Source organism: Filicampus tigris, chromosome 11 (genome assembly GCF_054856515.1).
Source record: "Filicampus tigris isolate MCC_2025a chromosome 11, RoL_Ftig_1.0, whole genome shotgun sequence".
Lineage (NCBI taxonomy): Eukaryota > Metazoa > Chordata > Actinopteri > Syngnathiformes > Syngnathidae > Filicampus > Filicampus tigris.
This window is the reverse complement of record NC_141227.1, coordinates 6,477,431-6,496,638: the sequence shown is the minus strand read 5'-3', so window position 1 is coordinate 6,496,638 and position 19,208 is coordinate 6,477,431. Positions and strand designations below refer to the sequence as shown.

General features: G+C 38.5%; 2 protein-coding genes across 2 annotated transcripts; one reads left to right on the top strand and one right to left on the bottom strand.

Annotated features, from left to right (window-relative positions):
- Positions 1–271: 271 nt before the first annotated feature.
- Positions 272–5,988, bottom strand: tmem254 (transmembrane protein 254). The gene is made up of 4 exons (XM_086045187.1): positions 5,821–5,988; positions 3,743–3,846; positions 1,230–1,289; positions 272–1,149 (listed from the first exon to the last, which is right to left on the bottom strand). The coding sequence occupies exons 1-4, from the start codon at positions 5,905–5,907 to the stop codon at positions 1,032–1,034; spliced, it is 369 nt and encodes a 122-aa protein (XP_085901313.1). The 5' UTR covers positions 5,908–5,988; the 3' UTR covers positions 272–1,031.
- A 3,417-nt stretch (positions 5,989–9,405) lies between these two features.
- On the top strand, positions 9,406–11,450 carry mxtx1 (mix-type homeobox gene 1). Its single transcript, XM_086045747.1, has 3 exons — positions 9,406–9,631; positions 10,062–10,246; positions 10,752–11,450. The coding sequence occupies exons 1-3, from the start codon at positions 9,610–9,612 to the stop codon at positions 11,448–11,450; spliced, it is 906 nt and encodes a 301-aa protein (XP_085901873.1). The 5' UTR covers positions 9,406–9,609.
- Positions 11,451–19,208: the final 7,758 nt, after the last annotated feature.

Sequence of the window (19,208 nt, the reverse complement as noted above, 5' to 3'; positions counted from 1 at the left end):
AGCTGGTAAGTGTATGTGCACAGGAAATTAGCCAGCCAATGATCTTTAAATAATGTTTGAGTGCACGGAGGTGGGGTTTTTTTCGGGGGCGGACCGACGGAATGCAAGGACGGAAGCGCTTTAAAAGGACGAGGATACGTTTTATGAAGAATGATGGAGGGACGAGGACATAAGGGTACGCAGGTCGCGGACAGACCGGCAAAAAGGGGTAAAGTGTCCAGCTCTGGATATTAGCTAATAAAAGCGAGAACATTCACATGGAGAAACACAATTAGATGTTTGTAAGAACTTTTATTTCAATTGTTAGCATCAAGAACACCAAGTGCAACATTTTTCTAAATCAGAACACAGCAGCTGGAAGATTCCTGGAATGTAAACATCATGAATGTATGAAAATGATGTTTGTAAGAACTTTTATTTCAATTGTTAGCATCAAGAACACCAAGTGCAACATTTTTCTAAATCAGAACACAGCAGCTGGAAGATTCCTGGAATGTAAACATCATGAATGTATGAAAATGATGTTTGTAAGAACTTTTATTTCAATTGTTAGCATCAAGAACACCAAGTGCAACATTTTTCTAAATCAGAACACAGCAGCTGGAAGATTCCTGGAATGTAAACATCATGAATGTATGAAAATGATGTTTGTAAGAACTTTTATTTCAATTGTTAGCATCAAGAACACCAAGTGCAACATTTTTCTAAATCAGAACACAGCAGCTGGAAGATTCCTGGAATGTAAACATCATGAATGTATGAAAATGTCTCATAAAATTGCACCGCATTTTAAGCTTGCCATTTCTCTCCCAAAATACCTTTTCTGTATTAGCAACTATTTCTTCAGAGAAAATAATCCAAACAGTAAGAGTAATCACAGCAACAACATGTTATTCAGAATTAACAAAATTCAGTGATCCATCTCACAGAATACTTCACTTCAATATTTTAAAATTTAAAAGAAACCTTGATGAAGAAAAGGCACTAGTGTCATGTTCCTAGGTTAGAAAATGAAAAAAAAAGAGAACATTTCAGTGCTGTTTTGGCCGCTTTGGCTCGTATCTGATGAGCAGGCCGAGTGAGGCAAAGCCGAACACAAAAGTCTGGAAGAACCACAGGTAGCTGGTTGGCATGGTGATGCCTTTGTTGCTGAAACACGAGATCACACAATGCACGTTTCTCCACTTTACACAACAGCATCATCTAGTGGACAATCTCCTCATTCTTACCTGCACACTTTCAAGGAGACCAAGGCTTCAACCACGTGGATAGCGCAGGTTGCCCACCACCTGGAAAAAACAAACATACCTCATTTATAAAACATATGATGCCTGGAGCTGTGGCCTCAACACAACTGAACAGTTGAAGTTTATTTGCGGTCATTTCACTGCACTTTCAATGGTGGAATGTTTAAAGTGACTTCAGTTTGTCATGTTTGAATATGGATGGTTATTTCTTAACACACATCTGTGGTTGTAAGAGAAGGGGGTGTGCACTCTTGTGCAACCATATATGATCTCACTTGTTTCTTGTTACTTCACCTCTCGAAAATATTTTGGCAGTTTTTTCCCAACTGAGTGAACATGTTATAGGTGACAATGGTGGAAAAAGGTTTGAAATGATTTTTCTTCGAACACGGGTGTGAGGACTTTAGACCTACGCTCTACAGATACAAAAAATAAATAACCATAGTATTTACGTTCCCTATCCATCGATGAGGAGGTGTGGTGTGAAAAGTTGCCCATCAGGAGTCACATGAGGACAATTTGCCTGGCAAAAGCTGCCGTCTTGCAAGTCACGTAAAATCAGCCAACATGAAACCCGAAGCAAACCTTTTGTTGTGCTTATTGCCGCACTGTGCCATCACATGACAACATACATGTATTGTGCCAGTGGGCGTGGTGATAACAACCGGCGAGTCATCACAGATTAAACATTGTACAATTATGCAAGATTGTCTTTTAAAACAAAACAAGCATCTTCATCTTATATTTACAATACCAACTAATAGCGTTATCATATATAGACGAATAGACATATAGATCGATCGATATTAGGGATGTAACGGTACACGTGAGTGTATTAATACATTTTGGTATGGCATGTTCGGTTCGGTCCACTTGCGTTCGATGCGGTCGACTTATTAGCACGAGTTTACACACGGGCGCGATTGACTGCTGTGATAAATCATAAATGCATGGATAAATGGCATTATAATGGCATACGCAAACACGCCAGAGCGCGAAGGTCCCCCATACACTGTGGTCTCCTGTTTGGGAACATTCTGACTTTCCTGTTAAAATCGCCGGTGGGGAAAGGTCCCAAAGTTGTGTGCCAAATTGCTACATGAGATTGTCGGCAACGTTGCCGGTAACACGTCTAACATAATAACGAATATCCGACTGTGAATGTTTCTTAGACGAGGAAGCAAGCAGTCTTTTTAGCCAAAAACAAAGTACAACAGCTCTCTCCTTCGTTCTCCGCTGCTTCTTTCGCTAGCTGTACGATGCATTCATGAACCTCGGAAACATTTTATACATTAATGGCCACATTATGCCGCCGCCCCTGTGTGACCTATATCTTTGCTGCTGTAACAATGAAAATTTCCCCACTGTGGGATCAATAAAGGCATTCTTATCTTATCTTATCTTATCACAACCCAGCAAAACACAAATCCGACCACAACACAGATAACCCAATTCGTCACAATATGCTGTTGAACATTCAAAGATCTCAATGCCTATAAAGTGTAAACAATTTCATAAAGATTTTAAAGTTACTGTATTTCATTATAAAATGTTTTAATACAGTTAGCAATAATTATTTGTAACTGTTATTGTATGTATTTTTTTCATCACAAAAAGTGTATATGTACTGTAATGACAACTTGTCTTTAACTTGAATACTTAGATGTGTCATAGGCTGTTGCTGCTGAGTGTTTAAAGATTTCAGTGTTTTAATAATTTACAAAATTAAGAGATATTTATTGTTAGTGTATTTTTTATTCTGGTGTAATTTCTCAGAATGTCACCCGAATGGTCCGCTTTTATTATTATTTTTTTTTTTAAACGTACATTTTCCTTGTCAACTTTATTGACTTTATTTTCGGTACAAAAAAATCTGTTTTTTTGTACCGAAAATATACCAAACCGAAGTTTCCAAGAAACCGAACCGAAATTTAGGGTACCATTACACCCCTAATAGATATGTATTTGGCTGTCAAAACACCACTTGATGCATGTTATTTACCATCTCTAGATAAAAATCTGGTCAGAATGGTGCAAAACGTGAAATTAGCTCTTACCCTTTGTACAAGCCGCTAGCATGGTTGTCTACAAGATACTTAGATGTGTCATAGGCTGTTGCTGCTGAGTGTTTAAAGATTTCAGTGTTTTAATAATTTAGAAAATTAAGAGATCTTTATTGTTAGTGTATTTTTTATTCTGGTGTAATTTCTCAGAATGTGACTCGAATGGTCCGCTTTTATTTATTTATTTATTTTTTAAACGTACATTTTCCTTGTCAACTTTATTGACTTTATTTTCGGTACAAAAAAATCTGTTTTTTTGTACCGAAAATATACCAAACCGAAGTTTCCAAGAAACCGAACCGAAATTTAGCGTACCATTACACCCCTGATAGATATGTATTTGGCTGTCAAAACACCACTTGATGCATGTTATTTACCATCTCTAGATAAAAATCTGGTCAGAATGGTGCAAAACGTGAAATTAGCTCTTACCCTTTGTACAAGCCGCTAGCATGGTTGTCTACAAGATATCTGCAGAAGGTACCAAATGGGCCCAGGAGATGGTATGGTATTATTTCAGGCGCAAACACAATGCACTGCAACAGAAAGAAGAGTGGGTCCCCATGCTGTTATTTAAATACACACACACTGAGAAAATTATGAAACCATGAAATCACTACGTGACTAATTAACTGCCAAACAGTTAGCTTGTATGCTCAACAGAACTCGCGTTCTTTTTTTAACAAGTGGAAAAGCCGCAGAACATATGATGGTCTTCCTCTTCTCAGCCGCCTAATGGTGAAGGCAAAACAACATTGGCTGCGTTTGTTCCGTTTTGCTACGCTTTGAACACGTTTGAGTGCAGATGTAGAGTGTGACTGCATTGGCTGAATATAGAACAAAGTTCAAACCTTGTTTGCGACAGGCCGTTGAAAATTGCATTTGATGCACCTCGGGAGGGAAATCAGCTCATGATAGGCTACGGCTACGGCTACGCAGTTCCAGCATGTTTGCTGGAAACGACCAGAAAATGGCTTCAACTAAAAGAAGTTCTTCAGATACTAATATAAATGTTTTACTGAAAATCTTTTGCACCTCTCCAAAGAATCCTGGTCATTTATACAATTATTGCATGTGACCATTTTTGAAGAACAAACATGTTTGTAGATTTTGGACATTTGTGTAGCAAAATATATTCATATTGTATTATTGATTACATGAATGAAATGATCTCCAGTATAAATGATCATTATTAACTAGGACTGCAGCTAAGGATTATTTTAATAACCGATTATATATAAATCACTTAGATTTAAGAAAACACGTTTTAATTTCCATTCCGTTATTCAAAAACAGGACATTACATCCAAATGAAAGTGCACGGAACACATTTTGATGGCATACATGCATTAGCTTTTTAATATTATTATTATCATTATTATTATTACTACTACTACTACTACACCGGTTATCATCTTATTTCAGTCATAGATGGCTTTATGTTGACCTGTGTTATCATTAGCGCTATGAAATAAAAAGAGGGCTATTATTTGTGTATAGTATTTTTCTTGGTTGTGCCAAATTAGCAAAACGGCTATGAACTCTAAAAGTCATTTTTACTTTTGTACTTTTCCAAGTCAGTTGGCCTCCTTTATTTATGTGTCTGCTTTTCTACTCTGATAGGTGTGAGTACTTTTGCTCTAAACATATAGTAGTAAAGCATCTATCATTTTAATTGCGCTGGTGTTCCTAATTTAATGTCCAGTGTGTGCCACCTGAGTCCTGTCAGGTCTGTGTCCATGTGGACAATGGCTGCTGCATTAAGATCACAAAAGGTCCATTGTAAATTAGGGCCCCTGTGCACATAACTCTTGTCTCGTTTAAATTCCAACACTCACCTAAAAATTCAACTTTATCCAGCTAATGATTATAAATGAATTGAGGACGGAGAGTTGTTCGAGTATTTTAATGATGTAAGAACTACATTTCCAAGCAGTTGATTCAGTGAAAGCACATACTTCAACGTGACAAAGTGCAACGTGGCAACAACAAGGGGACAAAATGTGTACCGTGCGGTATTAAAGGACAGCTGAGCATTCAAACTAAACACTTAACCGCTCAAATATTTAAAATATGTCAAGTTTTGAAAGAAGTTTGACTCAAATGTAAACGAAAGGCTCCGGGTTGACTTGCAGTTTGTTCACTTGCAGTTTGGACCTTGCGCAAAACTCAAAATCTTTTTTTTTTTTTTTTTTTTTTTTTTTAGGACGCCACGGTGAATCCGATAAGATAAACACCCTTATGACCAACAAACAATGACAATGGCCAAGGAAGCCACTTTTGCCCCGAAATAAAATGTCACAAAATAAAAACGGTACACAGGCATTCGAGGAATTATATGCGTGATACAAAAGCCCACCTAATATTCATAAATAACTTTTTCGCTTTAAATGGAGATGTGGTATCCAGGAGACAGTTAACGCAACACACGCAAGTCGACGTGAACTTCGCAAAAACAGTAAACATCAGACTCATTTCAAATTAGAGTATATTTAATTAGTTTTACTTACAGCAAAATAGCCCAATCCGAACGTAATGGAGACGATCCAGAAGAGGCTAGTTCTTTTAAAATAATTACTTCCATCACTTTTAGCCATTGTTGCTGCTGTTGCTTACTGGTGCAACTGTCAAATATGTCCGTGTTACACCACCGTCCGTCGGCACTGCAGCGGGCTGCCTACATTACATTTACATACGGACACACACTTAACCACGCGGTGGGATATACGACGACTGTAACATTGATTCGTTCAACTGTGTATTTAAAAGTATTTTGCTTTCTTGATTCATACAAGCCATCAACTGTAATAACGCCTCTCTGTGGTTGTGAAAATATCACCTGTATTCAGGTGCATTTGGATAGGGGTCCTCGGTTCACGATGACATACATTTCGAGATTACGAACATTACAAATCATACTATAATCAATTATTTACTAAATGTCTAATTTAATAACTAATTTGAGTTGAGATTATCATTTACCATGAGCTACGCCATGTCAAAACTTTGTAGTTTCTGAAAACGACAGCTGCAAATGTAAAAATTTTACATTGTTGCAAATTTGACCAATTCCTATGCCAAAACAAACAATTTCTTGAATTTGGGTTTGATAATGCTTTCTGTATCATGTAGCAACAAAATGTATGTGGCTGTTTAATTTCGCTTGACCTGCTGTTGTTATCCCGTTGATTGATGCAAGTGTGTAACAGGATGTTAAGATAAGGAAGTTAAACAGTGTAGAATTGGAATAATGTTGCATGCAAAATACAGCTTCACTTGCAAAGTTATTTTCCATGAATGGCGTTTTCCTATAGCTATAGATCAGCTTCTGTTATGTTTCAGAAAATAAATACAATTTGATAAATATAGATACTGAATCAGTGGGAAATTAGGGTCTCTTGAGGTTATGGATAAAAATCTATGGCTGAATTAATAATGATGATTGATGTGTGTGATTTTACTTGCCACATGTTTCTTGTTACATTGGTGCAAATGTGATACATGAAATGGAATGGAAACTTGAACTATGCAAATAGCATGGGAATGTTTCAGTGCTTTAACATTTGTTAAATGCTGGACGGATGTAACCAGTGTCACATATTGAATCACTTGATCATTGTATGTAAGCTTGGCCATAGCACTTATTTCATCTTTGATAAGGCTCTTTCCCATGCTAAGTTAAAGACAATCAGAAAATCATGACAATAGCTATGTTACCAATAATGGCACAAATATTTTTTATTATGTGTATATTAAAAAAAAAAGAACCAAATGCCAAATATTTTATATCTAATAATAATAGCACTGGTCCACTGGAAATTTTAACCAGAGATGGCTTTGTCTCCCTAAGCGTAATTTTGACACTGATATCAAGAATATCTCTACTTTTTTCTCACGCATCCCGTTTTTGGGAGATTTTACTTTTTTGTTTTTAAATTTGACTTATAAAAGTTTGCGCAATACGGATTTAACCATGCGTTGTTGTGATGTTTCAGGAAATCACCTGTTACTGAACCTATCCCTTAATTCATAAATATTACCAAATATGTTACTATATTACATATTAATATTATTATTATTGTGATGTGCGAGAGAAAAAACAAGGGAAGATTCAGAACCAGTGCAAAAAAATTAATCAAGAAAAATGTACTTTCATTTCTGGTATAAAAAAATAAAAAAATTGATGAGCTGTGTGATTTTATTCTAGGGGTAGAATTGCATGATCTGTTTAATCTGTGATCTTGGTCATTTTAGCAAAGGAGGCCAGGAGGAGATGATTTAGGCCCCCAAAAAAGATTCAGGCCATTACTTCAGTAAGGTGAGAATATGAGGACATGTCATGACATAGCAATGAGTTTTGAAGGGTTTTGTGGAGAGGCTTAACTGAGCAAAATGCGGCTTCTGATCTCTGATAGGATTTGGCTGGACTCTGTAGCGAGTTGGTGGGACTTTGAGGAGCCACCCCCAGTTAGAGACATTGATTCCAGTTTACTCAGATAAAGATTCAAGATTGCCTTAGTTTGTTTAGTCACTGTGGGTCACCTTCACACTGCACTGTTTTCTAATACATGTGCAAATACAACTTTGACCTTTAGCATTACGAGGCTTTTCACTGTGTTCAAATGTATAGTATGTCCCTCATGTTCCAATGCTCTTCGTAATGCTTTTCTGGCTACACAATGTTGACAACATACACATGAAACATCAAATCTGATGAATGACAATAATCACTTCCTGGCAGTTCAGCACATTCAGGCAGGTTGGCGACATGGGGGTTAAAGGCCAAAGCATTTGCACACAACCTGGCCAAGGTTTGGACATGTTAAACCACTTGACAAGCTTGCCACTCAATTGGATGCGGATCCTCAGTGTAATGAGGCTGCACGGAGGGCCAGGTAAGCATCCAGTTAATCATTGAATAATGAGCCACCTTTGTCTTTCCTCTCGTGACAGCGGCCAGCTGCTTTGCATATGAAAAGAAAAGAGAAGCCACTGATGGGCTTCAGATCACAATGTGCATTTTGCTATGTTTTTCTTTAAAAGCATTGTCGCTGATTAACGTGCAGCGGTTTGCAAATCTTCCAGTGTGTGTTTGCGCTTAAAATTTGTCACATGACTGTCAGGAGTCATATTGGAAATTAGGGGCATGGCTTTGATACACACACATTTCGACTCTAGCTATTTCACGTTTGCAAAACTAAGATGTAACTGTTGCAAAATGCTTTATGTGAATTAACATTTTGACCGTGGATGACAACCCCTGAAGCCAACATTCAATATACGATATTCGCAAAGAATATTGTGAAGGATAAAATAAACTAAAGAATGAGTGTTATAAAGTTGACTTTGTACTGCTACTACTGGAAATGATGATAATCCTAACCATGATAACACTCAAAACAGTAGTGAAGAGTAATATAGCTTTGATTAAAGCAATAATGAATGAATGAATGACACATAGACAAACATTTATATGGTAAACTATATCACAAATGTACAAATATGAATTATCATGCTTGAATGAGAGATAAACACTTCTACTACTACTACTACCACTACAAGTACAACTACTACGACTACTGCTACTAATAATAATAATACATATTTCACATATTTATTTATTTTTTCAAAACATTGTTTTATTTTTAAAACAGGCGTTTAATTTTGCCTTCCGCGGCCCGTCAGGCCATCTTAAAACCATTCGCACAATTTGCAGTGACAAACCGTACGTTAATACTATTAATTTGTTTGCTCAGCATTAAGAATTTGAGAAAACAAGTTTACAGAAAAGATATGTAATACTCATCATTTATCAGTAATAGTTCACAAAATTAGATGACATTTTCAGTGAAATGCAGAAGTGCTTTGCAGTAATTCTTTTTCCACCTTATTGTCTGTTGTGTGCAGAGCATCAAAAACAGTCACAGCAAAAAAAGCCAACAGCTGCAATGAGTACTTGTTGTTAAGTGGTATCGATGAGGCTATCCTTCAACGTTCTTTTATGTCACATTTGCTATTGACCTTGAAAACACTTTGATAAAGATGGGGTTATAACGAGGACGGGGGGATGAAGGTTTGGGGGGTGGAGGTCACACTCCCGCTGACACAACTCTCCTGAAAGAATAAACCCCACCCTGTGTTGCTGCCTTACAGAGTCCTCAGCTGATCAATATATAAGGTATCCTGACACAAGCAGTGGACACACAGTGCAGGAACACACGACCACACTGACCTCTGTCACGTCAGACGGCCGTTAGAAATCCATTTGCGTTCAGACCGTCATTCATTTAAGTGCTGCCATGTGGAAGGACTCTAGTAATGGTAAGAGCAAATACAGTACATTTGTCCTTTCTTGATTCGCAAAGCGCAGAGAAACTTTAGTTTGCGCGCACAGTGTAGAACTCAAGTGTAGACCAGCGAGTTTAGTTTTACAACAGTACTGGAGATGATGTTCAATAAGGATGGCGGACAGGTAGACAATGTGTGTGAATTCTTGGATTTTCATATTTAGGTGTCCAAAACTTTTTTCTTTTTTATTTACTGTATTATAAAACTGCAAGCATTCAGTTATTTCTGCTGACATTTCAGTGACTTTCCAGACTTTAGGTTTTACAGTAGATCCGTTTTTTATGGATTCATGATGTTCATAATTGTTCTATCTCGTAATGGTCCGTAAATGTTGGACACATGAAGGTATGCTTTGGAGCTTGCCTGATGACGACCCGTCATTTTTTTCTCCCCCTCCACTCAGATGACACCAAACCAACGGCCTCCGGCGGCGCCTCCTCTCGCAGCGCAAGCCGCAGGAAGAGAACCAGCTTCTCCAAAGAGCACGTGGAGCTCCTGCGGGTCACTTTCGAGACCGACCCATATCCTGGCATCAGCCTCAGAGAGAGCTTGTCTCAGACGACGGGCCTTCCAGAGTCCCGCATCCAGGTAGGGTATGAGCTTTTTCTGCATCAAAGATATTTATTAAGGATTTACACATGAGCGATGTAGTCAGTTCAGTTCTTCAAGAAAGCCAATGAATTGTAGGGTTTTGGAAGTTAGGTTTTTAAGTTGTCATTATATGCTTGTCTATAGAATCAGCGACCCCTAAAAGCCACGAAAGTTTCACGACCCAAAGTTTGAGAAGGCTGATTTAAATTATGCACAGATGACAACCACACGTACTATATATTCTTATCATCGGAAGGTCTGTTTTCAAATGGCATAGAGTTGATACTGCTATCACTTCATTTCTTTCAAGAAAAGATGACTCAAGCGCTTTTTATCAGGATTTTGTTTGAGGTTCGAGACGGCACAGCGGCTCGGGCAGCTGACGGTCCCTTGATTTGAACCTTCCCCGCTTCCAGAAAATGATTAACAGAGCAGAATGCCTTTGTTTAGCTGTTGCTTTTGTCAGATATAACCTCCTGTTTTTCCGTTCCTCTTTGCCCAGGTGTGGTTTCAGAACAGGAGAGCTCGAACGCTTAAGTGCAAAGGGGTCAAGAAAGGACTGTGGCAGGCTGATAGTCCAACTCAAAATGTTACAGCTTCACATCAGAGTGGGCAAGTCTCTATGGGCCCCCCGCCATCCTACCACACCCGGGTGAAGGAAGAGATTGAGGAATCCTGCTTTTATGGACACTGTCCTCCAATGTACCCCGCGATTGAGGAGCATCAACACTATGGCTCTATGTACGGTCTTCATCAGAGCACACCGCTGAGCAACAGCTCCAGCTCGCACCTGAGAGGCTGCTGGTCCCAGGAAAGCACCCTAACGGACCCCACGGCCCTGCTGTGGTCTCCCGCCGAGCGACGCAGCTACACCTCGAGCACCCTCGCCTTCATGTGCCCAGAGCAACAGAACTACGCGGCCCGCGCCAGCTCCCACTCTGCCAGCCCCAACACCCCCGACTCAGGATACTGGGACGCCAGCCTCGACAAAAGCCCCCCAGCGGAGAGTCACTATTCACAGCTAGATGATTCGTGGAGCGCTGTGGATGGTTGCAGGGGGGCTGGATTTCCATCAGTGGTCCAGCATGTTCCCTTGCCCGAGTTGTCCCTGCAGGAAATCCTCGAGGAACTGGATGAGGACTGGCTGGGGGGGGGAGGACTGGACAGCCACGGTACCCATGAGAAAATGGCTCTGTGCTGATGACTCACTAAGTGGATATTTTAAAAGAATCTGAAATCATGTGTAAACGTTGTTTTTCTTCTGTTATGTGTTGCTTCTGAGTTGTGTGTACATAGAAAAAAAAGACATGGCAGTGTTACAAATGGGATCAACAATGTGAAGCTATTTTGACACTGCATGTTATCACTTGTATTTATTGATTCAGACTCTATTTATTACCTGTATTTATGTTTTTCTGCACTTTTATGTAAATAAATCGTTTAAAATAACACCACGGATTTTGTATTCATGTATTTACGGATATTCAGTACAATACATCTGGTAAGGTTCATGCTGACAAAAGGAAAACGCCACATCACCTATTCTATTATCATGCCACAATGAAAGTTGAAAAAAACCACTAAATGGTGTCTGTGAGTAGCACACAAATTTAAATGATTGCCTCCTCCACACGTCAAGATGAAATGATGCATAAAGGGTCGGGAGGGTTACTAAAAAAAAAAAGTATTCCGATTCCGGTAACGTTATCCACTAATATTTAAGTAATGTACCTTAATACTTTCAATTACTTTTGGATTACTCCAATACCAAATCTGTTGAAAATGTTCAAGTTGAAAAATATTTACGATAGCTAGATAGCTAGATAGATAGCTAGATAGATAGATAGCTAGATAGATAGATAGATAGATAGATGGATGGATGGATGGATGGATGGATAGATAGATAGATAGATAGATAGATAGATAGATAGATAGATAGATAGATAGATAGATAGATAGATAGATAGATAGATAGCCACCCCACCCCTGCCTTCAAGTCTCAAGCAAGTCCCGTCACTGTGACTGTCAAGTTGAGACCACACGTGGTTTCGCAATATATTAATCAGAATGCTGTGTTTCAACTAGTGGGCCTGCTGAGAACATATTCTTGAAAAAAATGTTTTTGTATTGATTTCCACTTTAAAAATTCACAATCACATTTTTTATTGGTCCCAAACCAATGTTTGTATCGCTAGCTAAACTGTGACATTAGCTTACCTGTCTATGGGTTTTGTAATGACAAATGAAGTTAGACATCATCGTTGTTGTGCATTGATTCTGTGAGATGCAAACCATGTGTTTTGCCATCCTACCGGTATTTTATTTTTGCCAACATAATCAACAAAATAATCCATTCATACAAATGGATGATCCTCGGAGTTGCTCGCATCGCCACTCCACATCAACAAGTGACTGGGTTGCCAAGTTGGCAAAAAAAAAAAATATTGTCTTTCTTGCTTTCCTTCCTAAGAAGGCAAAATGCAAATTTCAAATTATAAACAGGATGACTTGTCAAATGATGTAGTTCAAGTATGAGTCAAGTCAAGTCACTTAGATACCAAGTACCAAGTCAAGTCATTCACTACTTTTTGCCAAGCAAGTCACAGGTCCAAAAAATAGCAACACGAGTTGAATCATATGACTGGAGTCCCCGATCTCTGCAAAATGCTTGTGGGTGTTGGTCGAAATTGGTAGACGGAAACGCTAACAAAAGCCCGTTTAAAGGGATAGGCCGACCGGCCTATAGGTGATTACTATTTTGTCCGGCCGGACGAAAACGTGGATAGGCGGATGGCTGTAGGCAGAAGGCAATAAATGGACTGGAAAATTTTAGTAAAATGCCCAGCTCTGGTTATTAGGTCATTACAGAGCACTGGCAGGTTTAAGCATTAGTTTACATTAGCTTATTCGATTAGCGTAAGATAGCATTTTAGGACTTTGCTCCATCTGCAGTGCTTATGTTTCGAATTTTGTAATTGAACGGAAAGTGCAACTCTCTGCTATGAAAGTACTCGATTCCATTTCTTTCTCTGCCTGCAGGCCAGTCTGCGCAGGGTTGTTTTGTTGACACATTACATATTTCTTTCAAACCTTTAAAGGAAGAAGCCCAATGTCTTAGGATGTGAAGCTTTAAACTTGAAATTGTTTCCAAACTTGGAATGTGCTTTGTTTTCCCCCCTTCAATGTTGGCCTCCTGCCTTCCTCCGCAAGATGAGTGGAAGGGTGTTGTCCTATTGTTCGCCTCTGTGTAGGTTCCTTGAGAAAATCACTCACAATGGGAGTGTGACTCCTCAATGTGCTTCTCACTAAAGATAGCTCAGCACAGAAAATAGTGCAGACTGTCTAATGTATGCTGGACAGGTGTTCTCCTTCTCCTGTGGTCAACAACCAGCTTTCCAGAGTAGTTTTAGTCCATTATATCTAACTGACGATGAACAGTACACTTGTAAGACGATTAGAAATATGTTTGTTTATTTGTTTGCTTTAAATTGTTTAAAATCTGGACAAATCTGCCCCAGAACAGGCTGTGTTTTACTTTAGGTACTGCTTACAATTTTCCACCTATCTTCCTTAAACCTTGAGAGACTGTCCTCCTTGTATCACTGAAGCCTGACCGCTATTGATTTTGACTGACAGTAGATGGTAGAGACAGCTGAAGTCAAAGTTCAAATTGTTTCATGCTCCCTTCTCTACCAGCCAGTTTTCAACCAACCAAAATTTTCAGATTTGTGTCATCAAAGCAAGAATCTCCTGCTTGCACTTAACTAATATCCTGTCCAAGAGAAAATCTAGCTGCTATTCAGTGATCACTTCCTGGGGACAACCTAAAAGTGTGACAAAATAGTACTTTTATTTCAGTAGAATTAACCACCACGATCCTGTTGTACTGCTGATAACCACTTAAATAAATAAACTACTTTTGTTAAAAATAAATACAATAATAACACCAGTGTGGCTATTCCTATAATGAAAATTTAAATTCAAACACATACATCAAACACCGTCACAATAATTTGTCTCCATAATGCAAATAATGGACTGGTCACAATATAGTGAAAATGTATATGTACATATTTAGAGTCAATCTTCTTGCGTAGAATAATCAAAGAAATTGACAATTTCTGGAATTAACATGAAAAAAAATGCACAAAAAGGACAGTTAATAATAATAATAATAATAATAATAATAATAACTAAAGCCTACCCCAAATTACATTGAATTGCCAGTCACTCACGGGACATTCACATTCGCATTGTCACTGAGTGGGAACTGATTCCAGTCTTCCAGCAACTGAACCACTAACATCAGAGACGATTTTAGTTATTTTACATTGTAGAATAGAAACGTATGTGGATGATATTTCACTTGTACAGATAGTTTAGTCTTGTGTGTTTTCAAATGTTTGCCAATGTTGATCACCATGTTAAATTTAGCTTGTGTTTTCTTTTAATACAGTCATAAAAGTTACAACTTTTTTATTCCAAAAAGATGATTGCTGAATTGTCTCCGGGTACTCCGGTTTCCTCCCATATTCCAAAAACATGCATGCAAACATGGCAAGTTGATTGGACGCTCTAAATTCCCCCTAGGTGTGATTGTGAGTGCGGTTGTTTGTTTGTCTCTGTGTGCCCTGCGATTGGCTGGTAACCAATTCAGGGTGTCCCCCGCCTACTGCCCGATGACAGCTGGGATAGGCTCCAGCACGCGTGCGACCCTGGTGAGGATAAGCGGTATAGATAATGGATGGATGGATTGCTGAATTGGTGAGGGGATTCGTTGATGACTGTGCTGTTATATATCTTAACGTATCACATACAGTATAACTGTGGTATTCTATAACAAATTAACATTACTTTAAGTGTTGAGTGTATTCTTCAAACAACACACACAAACACAGACACACTCACACATGACTATTTTTGGAACTCGTCATGTCATTGATGTCCAAACATGATTTATTAACCAGTTCTAAGGTAATAACTATTCTAGTTTACATCAAACTACAACGCACATGACAAAAAATTGCAACAAACATTCATCAAAAAATGTCTAACGCTCACTACATATTCATCAAATGCATGCATATACATATTTTATTTCAGGGAAACTAGGGTCACACAGACGCATGAGTGATGGTCCTCAGCTGTTTGCACTTCCAGGCGATGAAGGTTATCATCACTAAAAATAAAACCTGTAATTTAACCAAACCCTCCCAGGGAGTTGACATTGGCCGCATGCTCTAATTTAGGAGCTCATCTGGGCTCTTTGTGATTGCACTGCTCCACTCTCGCTTATCTCATGCCTGTGTCCAGACTGTGATGAATGTTGCTCACGGACGGGAAGGAAGTTTGTGTCAACGTACATGTGCCCACATATGTTATTTATAGGCTACAGCAGACTCTACAACAAAACCTGAAACTGGATACGGGGGTAGTGAGGGAAATACATTTGTTTGCCTTTCCTAAAATAGAACACTAAAGCCCTTGCAGAGCAGACAGCTCATATAGACTGATGTCATTCGTCACTGTGAAAGAGCTTCACTTTGTTTGATAGCCTATATTCTAATGTGGATAAAATAAACCTATAAAATAATGTCATTGCACATATAAAAGTGTGCATATGCTATGTACATATTTTGATTGGAATGGGTAATTGTTCAGTATTTGCTGAGAAGAAAACTCCAATAAAGCCACATAGCCTCACACAAAAATAGTTGATATTTAAATGTCATTCACATGCGAAATGGGAAGGCCAGCAGCTCGCTAATGAGATCCTGAGCAGCAGGTCCATGCCAGTTCTGACCTACATTATACAAACCACCTGCACTGCATCGATAGTCAACATTGTAGCTGTCAACTCATGACAACAGTAGCGTAAAAGGTGACTTCGTTAAGAAAATATCTGTGAAAAGTTGATTGGAATAGGATGTGTGCATGCGTGACTTATAGAACTGCCTATATGTTAGTGTTGAGTGTCAAACAATTCATTTGATGTGGAATTTTAAGGTCAAAATAAATATTTTAGGATGCTGGTCATACTCTGATTTGTTCTGTCTTCGTAACATTTGTTTATATACATATGTATATATATATATATATATATATACATATATATAGGAAATCAAACTTTTATGAATTGTACGGACAATGTTTTTGTTTTAAAGGAGGAAATCGACCCAAATATATTTTTTGCAAGACAATGTTCCCAGCAGGCCCACTAGTTGAAACAAGGTATTCTGATAAATATTGCGTTTGTGGAATATGAGTTAAGCAGCAAAATCCACCCCTTTTTAACCATCTCAGGGGTCGGCCAATTTGTCACTTCTGTCGAATGAAAATGACATCACAGATGCTCAGCTTCAGAAAACAGGTCACCCGTGATTGGTTGCTGCCTGAGTCCTGAGCAGTTGTGATGTCATTTTCAGACGACAGAAGTGACAAAATGGCTGCCCCCGGAGATGGCTGAAAATGGGTGGATTAACTCTTATTCCATGCAATATTTATCAGAATGCCTTGTTTCAACTAGTGGGCTTGCATAGAACATATTCTTGAAAAAAATATGTTTGGGCTGACCTCCCCTTTAAGTAAGAGTTTAACAATATTAATAGTCATCCAAATGTATAAGTGTAAAAACTATTATGCACAAAAGTACATTTGGATTTTTCATCAAAAGATGAATATGAGTCAAAGGTTCAACAATCTTTGCTTTTATTTGCAGGCATTTACAACTTACAAATTACAACTTTTTTGACTCCTAAGTGACTATGAAGGCCAATATGGAATTTGCCCTCCAAAAAAGTACATCGAAAAGCCTAAAAAAAAAAAAAAGAATCGGAAAATGTTTCATGGACTGATGAGACAAAGATTCACCTTGACTGAAGTGATTTAAAGGCTAAATCTTAAAAAAAGAAACGATCTGCTCACAATTCCAAACATAAAAGCTAATCTACGTAGGGAACTCAGAGAATAAAAAGACATTTCAATGCTTTTAAAGTTAAGTGTACTTTATATCAGTGGTCCCCAACCACTGGGCTGCGGACCACTACCAGCAGTCTATGAGACATTTGGTACCAGGTCACGCAGAGAGACTGAAAAAAAATCTACTGCATTTCTCATCAGAGTCTGACAGAAGTTTTATTTTAAAAATCAAGTGCATTCATCTGTGCCTCCGCCAACATGTCGGTCACCTGACATGGTAGTTTGAAAATAAGCCAACAAGCTAGCAAAAATTAGTAAAAACTCTTTAGAGTGCCTCTTTGGAGAGGGGAAAAGGCCACATAATGAGACATGGGAAGAAGTGCCAACAGCTTCCAAAAAAGAAAGCTGCATTTAAGAGACATCAGCAATCATTCTTAAAATACAGGTTTGTGTGAGTCTATGCACCAAGCCTGCTGTGCATTATATGACAGCTTTGAAAGTTTCATATTATGCAGAGCAAAACAAAAACAAAACACTTAATACCTTGTTTCCATTTCCAACATCCTATATTTGTAAAGTAAGATTATCAAAACAAAGTTATGCCAGATGGGAAATACCTGTAAACTTGAGGTGCCATTTTGGACCAGCTTAGTGAAGAGAAACAAACATCAGTGTCCCACTAATTACCAGTATAACAACTAAATTCACCTTAGCAGTGGGCTCACTGAGCTGTGCTCTTAATCATTTGTTTTTATTTGTTTCACAAAATAGTGAAAAATACCATACTGCTGTATAGTGCACGCGTCTTTGCAGTATCCACTTGCTATTCAGTTGCTTTTCTATAATGTTAAAAGTATTAGTCTTACAACTGCACAACCTTTTTATTTATAATATAACACTAGTAATAAATAAATACATTACAAATTTGCATTCATTACATCAGCCAAAGGGAATAATATCATTGCAGTCACAAAGCAGTAACTGCTGTTAGTAGTCCATCTTCCTCGCATAAATCCCAGAACGCTGACTTGGGTCTCTTGATGTGTCAATCCCAGCACAGAGCAAGCAGTGACTCCAATGAAACGCCTCCAGCTGGGGTACTACATGTATGAGGTAATTGTTCATGTTTGGTCACATGACCTGCTGCAGCAGCTGTCAAATATAATGATAGCAGGAGAATCCTCGGCCCCGCCCCCTGCAACTGATAGGACAGCTCACAGCAGTTTAGGGACTGTTGACCAGGATGCCATCCCATACGTGCACACAGACAAGTTTATAGGTTGGAATAAGGACGTACAGTATTGGTCATTCAGCCATCCATCCATATTCCACTGCTTATTGGTGATCTGGATTTTAACTGACCTTGGACAATCGGTGGGGTACACAACTTGGAACCAGTAATATCCTTTCAAGTTATTCAGACTGAGGTCATGCTCACTAATAGTTTGAAAAAAAAAATGCTCACAAGCACACTGGTGTTTGACCACAAATATAGATTATGTGTGTGCTCACAAACTGATTAAAAAACAAAAAACAAAAAACAAAAACAAAAAAAACCTTGGGCCAGGCTGAAGACTTTCCATCCAATCCAATCTGCAGTGTTTGTGTGGATGGTGAAAACGGACCTCTTTGGTTTGTGGGACATTATTTAATGCTCTTAATAATAGTGAAGACAAACAAAACTGCACATAAGGATGCATTTCTGGGAATGGACATTTATCCATCCGTTTTCTGTTCCACATGTCCTATTCAGGGTTGCCTATCCCAGCTGACATCAAGCCAAAGGCAGGCAACACTCCTTTAAATATTGGTTGCTTACAAATGGACCCCCACCATTCACAGGGATAGGGACTGGGCCCGGCCCACGAATAGCAAAAATCAGTATACTGTATAATTGATGCCCACTGTAATGCATTGGCAATTTAAAAAAAATATTTAAAAAGCTGTGAACCAGCACTTTTTTTCCAAGTAAAACAATAAATATTAAAACAATACAGAACTGCTTTGTGTATATTTACATCCACTGATGGATTGATTGTGT